The sequence below is a fragment of the Juglans regia genome, chromosome 2, assembly GCF_001411555.2.
Source record: "Juglans regia cultivar Chandler chromosome 2, Walnut 2.0, whole genome shotgun sequence".
In the NCBI taxonomy this organism is placed as follows: Eukaryota; Viridiplantae; Streptophyta; class Magnoliopsida; order Fagales; family Juglandaceae; genus Juglans; species Juglans regia.
In genome coordinates this window covers 34,025,306-34,038,479 of record NC_049902.1, presented here as the reverse complement: position 1 = coordinate 34,038,479, position 13,174 = coordinate 34,025,306, and the positions used below count along the sequence as shown (strand labels likewise).

At 34.8% G+C, this 13,174-nt stretch overlaps 2 protein-coding genes across 2 annotated transcripts; both read left to right on the top strand.

Annotated features, from left to right (window-relative positions):
• The first annotated feature begins 814 nt into the window (after positions 1 to 814).
• Positions 815 to 7,153, top strand: LOC109012836 (E3 SUMO-protein ligase MMS21). Its single transcript, XM_018994672.2, has 7 exons — positions 815 to 1,066; positions 2,675 to 2,746; positions 3,568 to 3,678; positions 3,791 to 3,901; positions 4,925 to 5,064; positions 5,580 to 5,665; positions 6,823 to 7,153. The coding sequence occupies exons 1-7, from the start codon at positions 971 to 973 to the stop codon at positions 6,969 to 6,971; spliced, it is 765 nt and encodes a 254-aa protein (XP_018850217.1). The 5' UTR covers positions 815 to 970; the 3' UTR covers positions 6,972 to 7,153.
• A 640-nt stretch (positions 7,154 to 7,793) lies between these two features.
• Positions 7,794 to 12,053, top strand: LOC109012829 (uncharacterized exonuclease domain-containing protein At3g15140). The gene is made up of 6 exons (XM_018994659.2): positions 7,794 to 8,181; positions 9,533 to 9,735; positions 10,201 to 10,281; positions 10,731 to 10,856; positions 11,148 to 11,271; positions 11,529 to 12,053. Exons 1-6 carry the CDS (start codon positions 7,927 to 7,929, stop codon positions 11,727 to 11,729), a joined length of 990 nt encoding a protein of 329 aa, XP_018850204.1. The 5' UTR covers positions 7,794 to 7,926; the 3' UTR covers positions 11,730 to 12,053.
• The last annotated feature ends 1,121 nt before the right edge of the window (positions 12,054 to 13,174 follow it).

Here is a 13,174-nt window from a genome sequence, read left to right as displayed (position 1 = left end):
TATAAAAAATAATACAATATTTTCAAATTTTAAAATAAAAATAATATTAAAAAATAATATTTAAACAATTTATTGACTCTATATTATTTAATTTTTTCTCTTTCATTTTCTAAAATTCAATAAAATATCTTAACTCATATAATTTTATTATTATTTATATATAATTTTATTGCTATTCACAAATATTCTAATATGTTCGTGTCCAAACTAACCCTAATTCTCCAATGTCACTTTACATCTTCAATATAACTCTTTAAACTTACGAATCGTTATAAATTGAATCAGCTTTTGATAAAAGAGTTGGTATATTTGTGACTTTTTTTTATCATAAAATAAATTTAACTATTTTCATAAATTCTCAATAAGACATATTTATGAAAATTTGTTTGAATCAAATATTGCTGGTAAAAAAACAAAGAAAAACACTTATCAACATCCGATTAAGGGGCATTAGTTTAGAGAGAATCTCTTTAACTCATTTTATTTCATTTAATTTAATTATTATAAATTTCTTAACAATTCAGAAATAGTTTAGATTCAGGAATGAATTAAGATAAATTGAGATGGTTTGTAAATAGTATAATAAAAATTAAATTATTTATTATATTTTATATAAAAATTTAAAAAAATTGTTTTAAAATTTTAAAAAATTGAATTGTTTATTATATTTTGTGTGAGAATTTAAAAAAATTATAATGATAAGATACAATAAATTGAGATGGATTGAGATAGATTATAAATATAAACAAAATCACAATTTTTTAAAATTTTAAAAACTAATAATATTAAAAAACAATATTTTATGTTAACTTTCATCCGTCAAATCTCATCACCGTCCATAGACTCCATAGTCCATACCTCTCCTGATTCCCCAAACGAGGCGCGGGAAACTTTTTTCTCTCCCCGTCTCCCTCCAAAATGGTCACAAATCAACCCCGCTTCTCAGATTGAGAAACCCTAGAGATCACCCATGGCATCCACCTCCGCCTCCCGGTTTGACGGCGCCACCGGAAGAATCAAAACTGCAGCTTCTACTCTGTACTCCGACAATAACTCCCTCATTACCGTAATCTTCTTTGATCTTTTCTTGATTTACCGGTTTGGAAGTACTTTTTCGTGCTTTTAAGAATCAAATTCGTTTCCAATTTTCGGTTTCGAAGAAAATGTTATGTGCTTTGATAATGCTGGCCTAGCAGTGCCTGTAGCTATCCCCCAAAATCCAAAAGGGGCTGTTTGTTCGGCATCGTTGAAGCGTTTAACTGGAAGCGTTTTTATGTAATGAAGTTTAGACCCTAAGGTAGTCTATTATTTGATTGTGAAAGCAGTTTTTCATTTTCTTCTGAAAGTGAACTTGGTAAGCCCTTTTTTTTTATAAGCAAGAATAAAACTTTTTTGATAGGAACGGTAAGCCCTTGCTTTTAAAACAAATATAAGTGCTTCCTGGGATTTGAAAATGGTAAATCTTATTGATCGCCTCTCCTAATTTACTTTATGTTTGATTCCATTGTAAGTTCTATCTTGCTTTTCAGAGTATAGGCTGTGATTTTTTTCACTTTTGAAAGTAAGATAAGCGCTTTGACTTCCTAGCCAAGTGATTCTGAATCGCATTGTAATTCATATTCTGATTCTGAATATACCCTAACCACAAAGTGATTACACAAAAGTAATTTCGCAAGCTGATGTGGTTTGATGTGGTTCATCATATTGTGATGTTATTTTTATTATAACAATTCTGCTATAGGTACCTGCCGTTGGGTACCCGTTGCGGAATCGCTTGACGTGGCATTAGCCACGTCACTTTTATATTAAAAAAAAAAAAACTCATTTCAGAAAGCCATCTCACCTAGCGCCAAACTCATCCCAAAAATATGTTCGTAAAAATCCTTCTTCGTTAGCGACTGATTCAACAACAAAAAATTGAAAATAAAAATTAGAAGGAATTAATAAGAGACTTTTTACCACTGGTAGTTCTTTGCAGAAGATGAAGTATCTGAGCCTAGCAAACAAATCGAAGAGAAAATGACCTCCACTTATATGACAGTGAATATGAAGAGACATCTTTCCCTTCACTTTCTTCCACTTTGCTACTACTTCATCTCTTTGTAATCTGCTGTACCACCCTTAAAACTGAAATTTTAAATCCCAATTTCCCATATTTTAGATTCTGAAATATCCAAACTTTTTTACAAGAGACATCAAGCCCCTCTTCTTCGGACTGAACTGGGTTTGCGACTGTTGAGTTTTGACTGTGAAAACCTAAAAGAAACTGAGTTTTGAGGTGAAGAACTTGATGGGGGTTCTGGGGTAGAGGAAGAAAAAAGGGGCAACTGGTAGAAATTGCAGAGAACGCCATTGGAGAGAAGGGGAATGTTTTTTTTTCTCCTCTGGGTGTGTTCGGTGCGAGTTCTATCCTGGAGGTGAAGATATTTGTCTTCATGGAGTGGAGTTTGATTTCCTTCTGAAATCAAAGGTGCAAACGCACTGTTTAACTAAATCTGATGTGGAACTCGGGTACGTGGGGTGTCCCCGTCCCGGGTGAAAGTAGAGTTTTTCTTATTATAAAGTAGATCTAACAGATCATATTAAGTCATGACATTGTTTTGTGTAATTTCTTTGTAAATGTAGCATTATTCTTCCAATATTACTGCAACTCAATTTTGGTTTTTCCCCTCAGGAAATTCGTAAGGCGTTGAATATGATGAAGGAAATTGCGGTTGATTTGGAGAGAGATAATCAGTCTGAGATGGTATTCTGGAGAACGGGCCTTTTTTTTGTTCTTTTGCTAGTATTTATGTTTCTGCCGCCTCGTTGGCAAGAGAATATGAAAAAGTGAAAGGAAATTAACTTTTTGGATTTGAATTTCGTTTTAGCATTTGTTATTCTAGAAGAAAATGGATTCACTCATCTGATGCTTGAAAATTTTTAGCACTAGTTCAATCCTATGATTGTTGGCTGAGAAAATGTTGGGAAAGGTAAGAAGTTGAAATTTGTCTGTCAATTTATTTTGGTCATTTGGAACCTCAGATTACAAAATTCTCCACTTGACTAAGTTTGGGATAACTACCAGACTTTCTCTGGGTGAGTTCATGAAATTTGTCTGTCAATTTCTTTTGGTCATTTGGAACCTCATATTACAAAATTCTCCACTTGACTAAGCTTGGGATAACTACTGGACTTTCTCTGGGTGAGTTCATTCTTTAGCAACATAAAGAGCATGATGTGGTTTGAAAATCTTATGACATTTTTGTTTACAATCCTGAGAAACCCTGTTAGATCTTATGGATCCTTGTTTTTACCAATAATTCTTTGATTTGAATTGATAAGGTTCAAATAATTTGTGTTTGGAAAAAAAAAGAGATTAATATGAATGGTTTGGATATATAAATGATCTCAGCCTCAAAAACTTGTATTAAGTCCCCTGGAACTGAAGCCACTATTTCTTTATTTCTTGATGCCTTGGTTGATATATTCTCTCTCGTATGGTTTGATAATTGGAGTTATTTTATTGTTAGTCTATGAATCCTTGTATTCTAGATACTTAACAATAGTGACTGGATGTTGCTGCAGGTGAAGGAGCTTGAAAATACTGTTGTTGAGTTGTTGGCTGCTTATGAAGATTGTACACATTTTTCATCAGCAATTAAATCTGTAGGAGATAGGTACCAGCCTGCAGGAGAGGTGATTTAATTCTATATTTCATTCATCATTTTTCTCTTCCAGTGATTTTTTTATAAGAATATTTGTTTTGCCTTTTCGCTGGCTTATGTTTTAGTTGGCATTTCAAATGCAGTTATCACGTTTTAAGAAGTTGTTTGAGGAGGAGATTGTGAAGCTCAAGGCTAGTTCGTCTTCAGCTCCACAAAACGATCGTATAACACGCCAATTTAGAGAAGCTATCTGGGTATGCTTTCTATCAATTTCTTTCGAAGTTTTCTTGGATGGTGCTGTATTAAAAGGATAGACAAAAAGTTCAAAATTTAGTACTAATTTTTTTAGTTTTTGTTAAAAAAAAACTAACTAAAACTTTTTGCTTATAAACAAAAACTAACTTTTTTTTTTAAAGTTTTCTTACTTATCAATTTTTTTTTTTAGTTTTTGTTCTTAATTTTTAAATGTTAAAAATTTTCTGTTTAGGTGTTTTATTCTAATCTCTTTACTGAAATATTATCTATTACTTTCTTAAAAGTAATGCTTCTTCACTGTCGTTCTTGTTCAGAATCTATGCCTTATAGGCTTCCAAAGAGTTTTAAAAAATTCTACTTAACGCAGTCCTACCCGAGAATGGAAATAAGGAAAACTATCCTTATTCATGCCTGAGTCCTACTAACAATTATGCCTTATTCTTGATTCCTATAGTTGTGTATTCTCTATTGTATACTTCTGGTGCACTCCACCCTTAGGGGTTGGCTCACTCCACCCTTAGGGGTTGGCTCAATTGGTAAAAACCTTGGTCTTGGTGGTTTGCTCCCTCTAGGTCTAAGGTTCGAATCATCTTGGGTGCAAACAATTTTTAGGGGCTTTCAAACTAGAGGAACTTCCCATTGAATTATCCGATGTGCACTGGTGGGAAACTCCTTGCCGAGGGCCTGAGCCCTGTGCACTGGGATTAGTTGGGACTTTGTTCTCGGACACCCAGTGCCAAATAAAAAAGAAAAAATTCTGGTGCACTTGGGTTGCACCCTTTTGCACTTTGAATGAAATTTACCTTCAAAAAAGGAAAATTGCAAACTTATAGTAACAATAAACAAGAAACAACACAGTGATAGTGACAGTGATTAGCATCAGCTAACAACTAACACCCAATACTAGCAGGTCCCGTAGGCAACATTTTATGGGTATAATCATTCGAGTTTTTTTTCGCTTATACAAAAGTTATTCAAGCTTTTAGTACTAATTAAGCAATGCTCTCACTATTTTCCTGCAGAATGTTCATCATGCTGGAGAGCCAATGCCAGGTGAAGAGCAGGAGGACATTGTAATGACTAGTACCCAGTGCAACCTTTTGAATATCACTTGCCCATTAAGTGGAAAGCCTGTTACTGAACTGGCAGAACCTGTTCGCAGGTACTTTATGAATCACTTTAAAGTTTTTCTGGCTTTTTGTTCCAAAAATAGTTCTCATCTTACCCTATGTCCCTCTTCTTCCACTCAAATCTTACCCCATGAACCCCCCCCCCCCCCCCCCCAAAATTACGATTTACTAGTGGGAGATTGATGAATAGGACAGAAAGTCCAGTGAGTATTATTATGCACTTGAAGATAATTATTTCTAATACATAGCTTTGGGTCCTTGTGAATTTCGTTTCTGGCAAGCTTCTCAAGGAGCTTCTTGCTTAAAGAGAAGTGATGGTTTTATAACAACAGTGAGCGGACAGATGTTTAGTGTATTTTGCCAACACTGACTTGTAAAATTTGTAGCCTTGCCAAACACACGAGTCATACATTCTAAGTTTCATGGAGTAAAAGATTCTCCAAAAGTCATAATTTTCACCTTGTTACGTCTGATTTTAGACACTGGAGCAAGCATGACTCATCAATTTATCTTACACATTTTCCAACGTTTTCTTTGGCGGATGCAGCGTGGCTTGCAAGCACATTTATGAAAAGAAGGCTGTCATGCTTTACATGCGGTCCAAGAATCCACGTTCTCAATGCCCTGTAGCAGGTAAATAGCTTTTTAGTGCCCATGGATTTATAATGAGAAACTCTACTTGCAACCAAGCTGGGAAACCCCCATGTAACCGGGTGCTTCTTTTGATGAAGAATTTTATTTTTTCTACATTTCTTTCCTTTTCATTTCGTTCCCTTTCTCTCTCTCTTTCAGTTTTTTTCTACCCTCTTCTTCTTCTCATTCTCCCTCTACATTTCTCTCCTCTGCACATCGCAAACATCCGATTGTACTTCACAGCAAGTTGCAAAACCCATTTGGTTTGCTCCAAAACAACTGCTACCAGGAGTAAATTTGTGAGCTTTGGTGGTAAAGAAATAATGGGTGCCACGGTGACAAACACAGATCAAACTTTTGAAACCTTTAACGATTTGTGATTTTCAGTCTGGTTGTGATTTGTAGCCTGTCTTCACTGTTTTCTCAGCCTTCACTGTTTTCAGTCTGGTTGTGATTTTTTTTTTTTTAAACCATGCTTCGTGCTTCTCTTTCGTCCTCTTTCTTTCTGTCCGGAAGTGTTCATCTGAACTAGATTGACCTGGAAGCTTGAATTATTTTGGGCTAAAGAACCTGCATTTTGTGCAGATCCAAGTATGGTCATCTGCTTTCAAGAGTAGAGGTGTCGGTTCTGAACTTGCATTCCAAATGTTTGTCTTCTGAAATCCAAATGTAAAAATGATTTAAGATTCAGTCTATTAGTTTTCTTTTCTTTTCTTTCCTACTTTTTCCTGCAAACCAAACAGAGCATTTGCAAAAATTTCACTATCATTTGCGAAACTTGCGTCATGGTCAAACGGAAAATCTGGACTTTTTTTCAGCATTGCAAGTTCACTCTCCCAGAACTGAAAATGAATTATCACTCTCTCAAACTGAGAACGGAGAAAGAAGATATTACTGCCGCCATTTGTTTTGAATTTACTAAGAAAGAAGGAAAGATAAAAGAAAAGAAAGAGAGAGAGAGAGAGAGAGAGATATAGAACGAGAATGGGAAGGGGAGGACTGTTTGAATGTTGGGATCAGACATTTCAGTGGTTTTTTTTTTAATATATCTCGGCTGAGCCGATTCCCCGGGGGTTCCCCACCCCGGTTGCCTGTAGGAAAACTCATTTTTAATTTCCTGCTTGAACCTCACTACTGACCATTTTTTCTCGCGTCAGGTTGCCCTAAGTTACTGCAGGCAGAAAAAGTGGTGTGTGACCCATTGCTGCTTATTGAAATTGACGAGATGCGCACAATGAGTAATCAAACTGCTAGAACTGACATGATAGAAGATTGTACCGAGCTTGATGAAGAAGGAAATGACTGATGAAATCGGCTGCTGCCTGCTGGTTGATGTCTGATTGTAGTTTTGGGATTTAAAGATGTTTACAACTTTGATCTAACTGAATATATGTGTATAGTTCATTGCATATGTGCCATCTATATATATATATATTGTTCTACTCCGTCTCTTTCCCTTTCAGATTTAGAGATTGAATTTTATTTTTACTTGACAGTGTTCTTGTTTAATTATCTTGCATGTAATTGAAAGCTGTTAGAATGTGACTAACTAGCGAGTAGCGAGTCTTTTGAGACAACTTTCAAGGATGACTTGTAGCTCTTTTATGTTGGTTTCTTAGGCAGGAACATGTTCTAATTCTCTCAAAATTGAAGAATACAACATTCCAAGTTGGGGATGTAACTTTAATATAGATTATCGTCTCACCCTCCTCGACTGGCTCCAATTTTCCCAAGCACCGGTGCACTACCGTTGTGTCGTTAGAACCTAGAAGTGCCCTCATGGAGCATCTTTTAAACTGATCTAAAAGTGAGAAAGACAGATATATAATATAGTTTTTAATATTATTATTATTTTGTAAGTTGAAAAATTTGAATTGTTTATTTTATTTTATGTGAGAATTTAAGAAAGTTGTAATAATTAGATGAAATAAGATAGATGTGTAGCGAAAACAAATGAGACTGAAGTAAATTTTATAATATTTAATATTGTTCGTATTCAGCGATATTAAATTAGACAAGGAGACGTTTGGATTCGAAAGAGATCTCAGCTCATCTCAGCTCATCTCAACTCATCTGATTACTATTCATTACTATTAAGTAACTTTAACTTACAAATCTCACTATTATTCACAACTCATCTTATTACTATTCACAATCCATCTCAAAACATCAAAATCACTCTCCCAGAAACTGGGTATACAGCATTTTTGTGTGTTAAAACATCAAAATCACTCTCCCAGAGACTGGGTAGGAACGCAGCAATGGCGTATACCTTTCCCAAAGCTTATCTCTCCTGCGTTTCTCCGTTTCGCCCGAGCTATCTGTACCCTCTCCTTCCCATTGCTCTCTCTTCCCAAATTCGTTCGCTCCCTCCAATGCATGCTTTCAATCTCTCTGCATCTCTCTCTACTACTCCCCAAGACAAATCGTCCCCTCCTACTCTTCCATCTCAGAAAGGAAGCAGCAGTCGTTGGAAGCCCATGTGTTTGTACTACACGCAAGGCAAGTGCACTAAGGTGAGCTTAACCCACCAGCCTCATCATCTTTCTGAAACCTCGATGCTTTCTGCAATTCATGTATCTGTACTAGTAGGTTTTAGTTTTGCGGCAATGTTTATTTGTTTGTCGTGATTGATTGGCCTCTATGCATTGTAATCCATTTGTTTGATGAAATCTTTCAACGAGTAAGAAACTCCTTTTTGTGAATAAATCACGTTCTCTTATCTATTTCTGTGTTCTTTGTTTGTTTTTGGATCATCAAATGGCACATAATCTACCATGTGACTTACAGTTACGTTACGCTATACAAACGTCGACCGCTAAAAGGGAAAATTGAACTTTTGAAGCATGTTTGATAAGACTAGATTAATAGGAATAGAGTTTCTTTTATCAAACACAAGCTGCGATTATAATCATTATAATCGGATGAAACAAAATGAAAAGAGAAAAGGATGGATTTCTACTCGTAAATTATTAACTGAAAATACTCAAACTTCTGTCACTCTATACGTTTATGTACAATCCAATATCTCTTAATCTCAAACAAAAGACTGACAACACAAGCTGCGTCGTGTCTCATCAAGTATCAAAACTAAAAGCCTCTAACATGCCACCTTTAACTCAAACTCACATATATGCGTAGGATTAAAAAGAAAAGCTTTGTTACAAACTACAGCTTATTTTGACTGTTGAGACGAGCCCCCTCAAATAGCTTGCGTTTATTTTCTTTGGCAGGCTAATGGCTTGTACAATTCCTTCGAAGCCTCTACAGCCATCCCATGAGCCCTTATAGTGATAATACATTATAACATAGTCTTGCAGCCTGATAGACGGAAAGCAACTTGCATCACTCACCCGGGCTAGTTCAAACACGACTTTTGGATATCAGTAAGCTAAGAAGCTGAGTAGATGAATTCAAGTGCTACCCATCAATGAAAGAACACATTTACAGCCCATTATTTTGTTTTTGCCACAACATGCTCTGGGCATTAATTCAAACAATGTCTCCTTGACTACTAAATATATTGCTGGAACCTGCATGTTTATCTTCAAAACCTGAATTCAGCTTCACTTTCTGGTTAGAAGACGATGCTGACAGAAAAAATAGGAATATATAAATTGTTAGTGACAACGTGGTGCTTTATAGGATAACAAAATAAAAAGAATATGGACAGGTTAGTTTTGCAGTTGTTTCAAACTCTATTCATAATCCTTGTCCACTGGTTTCCTGATTCATACTTAGCTGTTGGTGGCAGTTAACCAAAATTCATAAGTTATATAACCCAAACTGTTATGTGTCACACGTGTATATTAATTTCAAATGCCTTAAAGAGTTTTGAATTGTAATTATGGTTACTATATTGTGCAGATGGATGATGCTATCCACCTTGGGAAGTTCAATCATGATTGCTCCAGGGACCTTGAAGTGAATATTTCTATGTTGAAATGCATACCCTCCCAGAACTTAGACTTTTTTCTGGTGCTTGATTTGGAGGGCAGAGTTGAGATTCTTGAGTTTCCAGTTCTGATGATAAATGCAAAAACCATGGAGGTCAGGGACTTTTTCCACAGGTTTGTTAAATATAGTTTCACTCTGTTTTGTGTGTTCATTACCCTTGGGACCATTATGAAACAAAAGAAAAGATGGACTTTTTTCTCAATTATTTATTTATTTATTTATTTTTCTGGGTATAAGAAAAAAATGATTGCATTTTTACTGCAAGGAAAAGTGGCCCTGATGAAGCTTGTGCGATTATGAACTTAATTTGGAGTATTTAAATTTTAGAACAAGCTTTTTGGAAAAAAACCATTTTAGGGCAAAACAGATTCTGCACTTTTCTACATAGCAGACCTATTATGTACGAAGTCGCTTTGTTCATTTAGCCGGGGTATATTTGACATATCACTATAGGAAACATTCCTGGCTTAATGTTTCTTCAAGAATCTTACCTACTTCAAATAATTAATTTGCTGTATTTTCTTGTGATGTCTTTGGCAACATATCTTTTAATCTTACTTTTCCATTATCTTTTGCAGGTTTGTAAGGCCCTCGGAAATGAGTGAGCAAAGGATAAATGAATATATTGAAGGAAAGTATGGCAAGTTTGGAGTTGACCGGTATGCTATTACAACTACTTGAGTCCTACAAACTCATTTTTATCAATATTAATTGGTAGATTTGTTAACTTTGTGACTAAAACAACTGTTTTTTATTTAGTAATAATCTATTAATGGATGCCCGTGCTCTATCATCACGTCCATCCCCCAACCTATACCTTTTATTTCCACTTCATGTTTGTCTCAAATAATTGAGGTTCCCAATCTATTCTCCATGAAATTTAAGTTCAATGTTTGAAAGTTTAATTAAGCATTTCACCTTGATCATAAGGTATATTATTCATTAAGGATGAATTTAGTTTTATTCATGCTTATGCCTATATCATAGATAATTTCCGCAACTTAGTATTCCATTAGTAAATATATAATATCTTCTTTTAAGTAATCACTGGTATTTTGAATATATAAGCTACAGCTGCCAGATTAATATAACTCACGTAAGTGTGCAGTGTCTGGCATGATACAGCTATACCATTTAAGGAAGTACTTGATCAATTTGAAGTTTGGTTGGCTCAGCATCGCTTGTGGGAAAAACAGTTGGGTGGCAGTCTTAATGGGGCAGCATTTATAACTTGGTGAGTCTGACTGCTCTTTTACGTTTTCATACTTTTTCTATGCACTTGGAATTTATTTATTTTTTTAATTTGCTTCTCTTCTGACATGGATTGTGAAATACGGTTATTATTCATTGATATTGAAATACATATGATACCGAATGCTGTTTTGATAGCACACCTCAAAACTAGTATCTAGACCTTGTAATGTCTACTTGAATAGTATAGTATTAACTGGTATTCAAGTAAGGACCAAAGAATAAGCAAATTCTACAATTTGGTTTGCTAACATATATTGTTTTACTTTACCAGTGGAAATTGGGATTTGAAAACAAAGGTCCCTCAGCAATGCAAAGTCTCGAAGATGAAGGTTCCCCCATATTTTATGGAGTGGATCAATCTCAAAGATGTCTATTTAAATTTCTATAAAAGGAGGGTACGTTCGGACAATTTCACAACTTCTTTGTTTAACAGAAAGATTATATATTCTTCTTTTAACATGTGATGCGGCATTGGGGTGAAAAATAAAGAACCAGACTTGATGTAAGAAAAAAAAAAAACGGAGGGGAAGTCAACTGACCCACAATAACTAAGTTTCTGATTTGACTGTCTGGAAATGCGCCTTATTTTCGCAGTTTCTTTATGAAGTTTCTCTACCTTTCTTGATGAATGTTTATTTGATTATGGTTGAAGGCCACAGGAATGATGACCATGATGAAGGAACTTCGAATACCATTGGTGGGAAGTCATCATCTTGGGATTGATGACACAAAGAACATAGCAAGAGTGTTGCTACATATGCTTGCTGATGGTGCAGTCATGCAGATTACCGCTAAGAGGAGTTCCACTTCTCCTGAAGATGTTGAATTCCTATTCAAGAATCGGATAAGATAGCTGCTTCCAGCTAGATTTGTCATTTGTCACTTAACTGCATGTATTCAGGAAAAAATTAAAAAAATGAACGAATTTATTCCATTCATTAATCTATACTCTCTCCCTCTCTCTCTCTCTCACACACACACACACACACACACATTATGCTATTACAGCATGCAGCAAGAACTGGAAGAAAGTTGGGAAGTTTGGCTGGAAAAAGAATATTACAGCCATGCTCTCTTCGGTTGGTGTAATTGCTGGGTTCTCTCCGAGTGGAACTGTTGAAGATGGATTGTGTCAACTCTTTTATATGCAAGGTTATACCTTTTCTCTTCATCCTCAGGGTAATATAGAAATTCATTATTTTTCACATTACAATGCTCTTACGCAGAAGGGTTTAATCTGTCACATGACAATACATTTGTTCAATGAAATGAGCATTTTTTGCAATTGAATGAAAACAATAAAAGGCTATTTTTGGTAGATCAATTTAATTTTCAATGGAGTGTTCGCTTTCTTTGGTGGGATTAAAATAAATTGAGCTCTCAATTAGTAAAAGCTTTTTTCGTGCTCTAGAAAAGCGAGCCCATCTTATCTTATTTTATTATTATAATTTTTATAAATTTTTACATTAAATATAATAAATAATTCAAAATTTTTAAATTTTTAAATAATAATAATATTAAAAATAATATTTTATTTAAAATTTTTGTGTAATCTCTTTATAGCTAGAGTATTTTTCATTTAAAAATACATCACTGTTCAAACGTAACAACCTGAAATTGTCTGAAATTGTTTGGGCCGGAGGACTGAGCTTGCTTAGCCCACTTCGTACAATCTAGTGACCAATTATATTATGCCACCTATCGTAGCCCAATAATGCTTGACCCACCCAAAAGCAAATTTGACAAGGGAGCTGTTAATTATTACGCACCTACCACTGCCAACCAAGAATCTTTCTTTACTTCTTCTTAATAAAAATTAAAGGCACAGTAAGAAAAGCTTATTAGACCTTCTCTTGTTACTTCCATGCATAAGTTTAAGCCCCACGGCTTCTGGGGATGTTTGGATCCTCCAAGTTTTCATAATTAGTGTAGAAATATTTATGAATAAATTGTAAAAAAAAAAAATTCAAAATCAAAATCAAAATCCCTAATAGGAGGTTTTAATAGGTTCTTTATCTTATAAAGTGGTAAGGCTTATTGATGACATGTTTGGATGTAGATATACCGTGTTGATGATATAATACAATCACAAAAAACGTGGGGATTGTAGCCATTTACCATTTTAGGTGGCCTCAAGACAATATTTTTTCAGCCTTGTCACACAAATATGAATTTATAATTTGAGTTTTTTTTTTGTTATCTCATGAAAATCCCCTAACCACAAATAGTGAAAGCTTAAAATGATAGGTATGGGTGCTTAGAGCTTGACAAAGACTAGAACATACACAAACAAATATA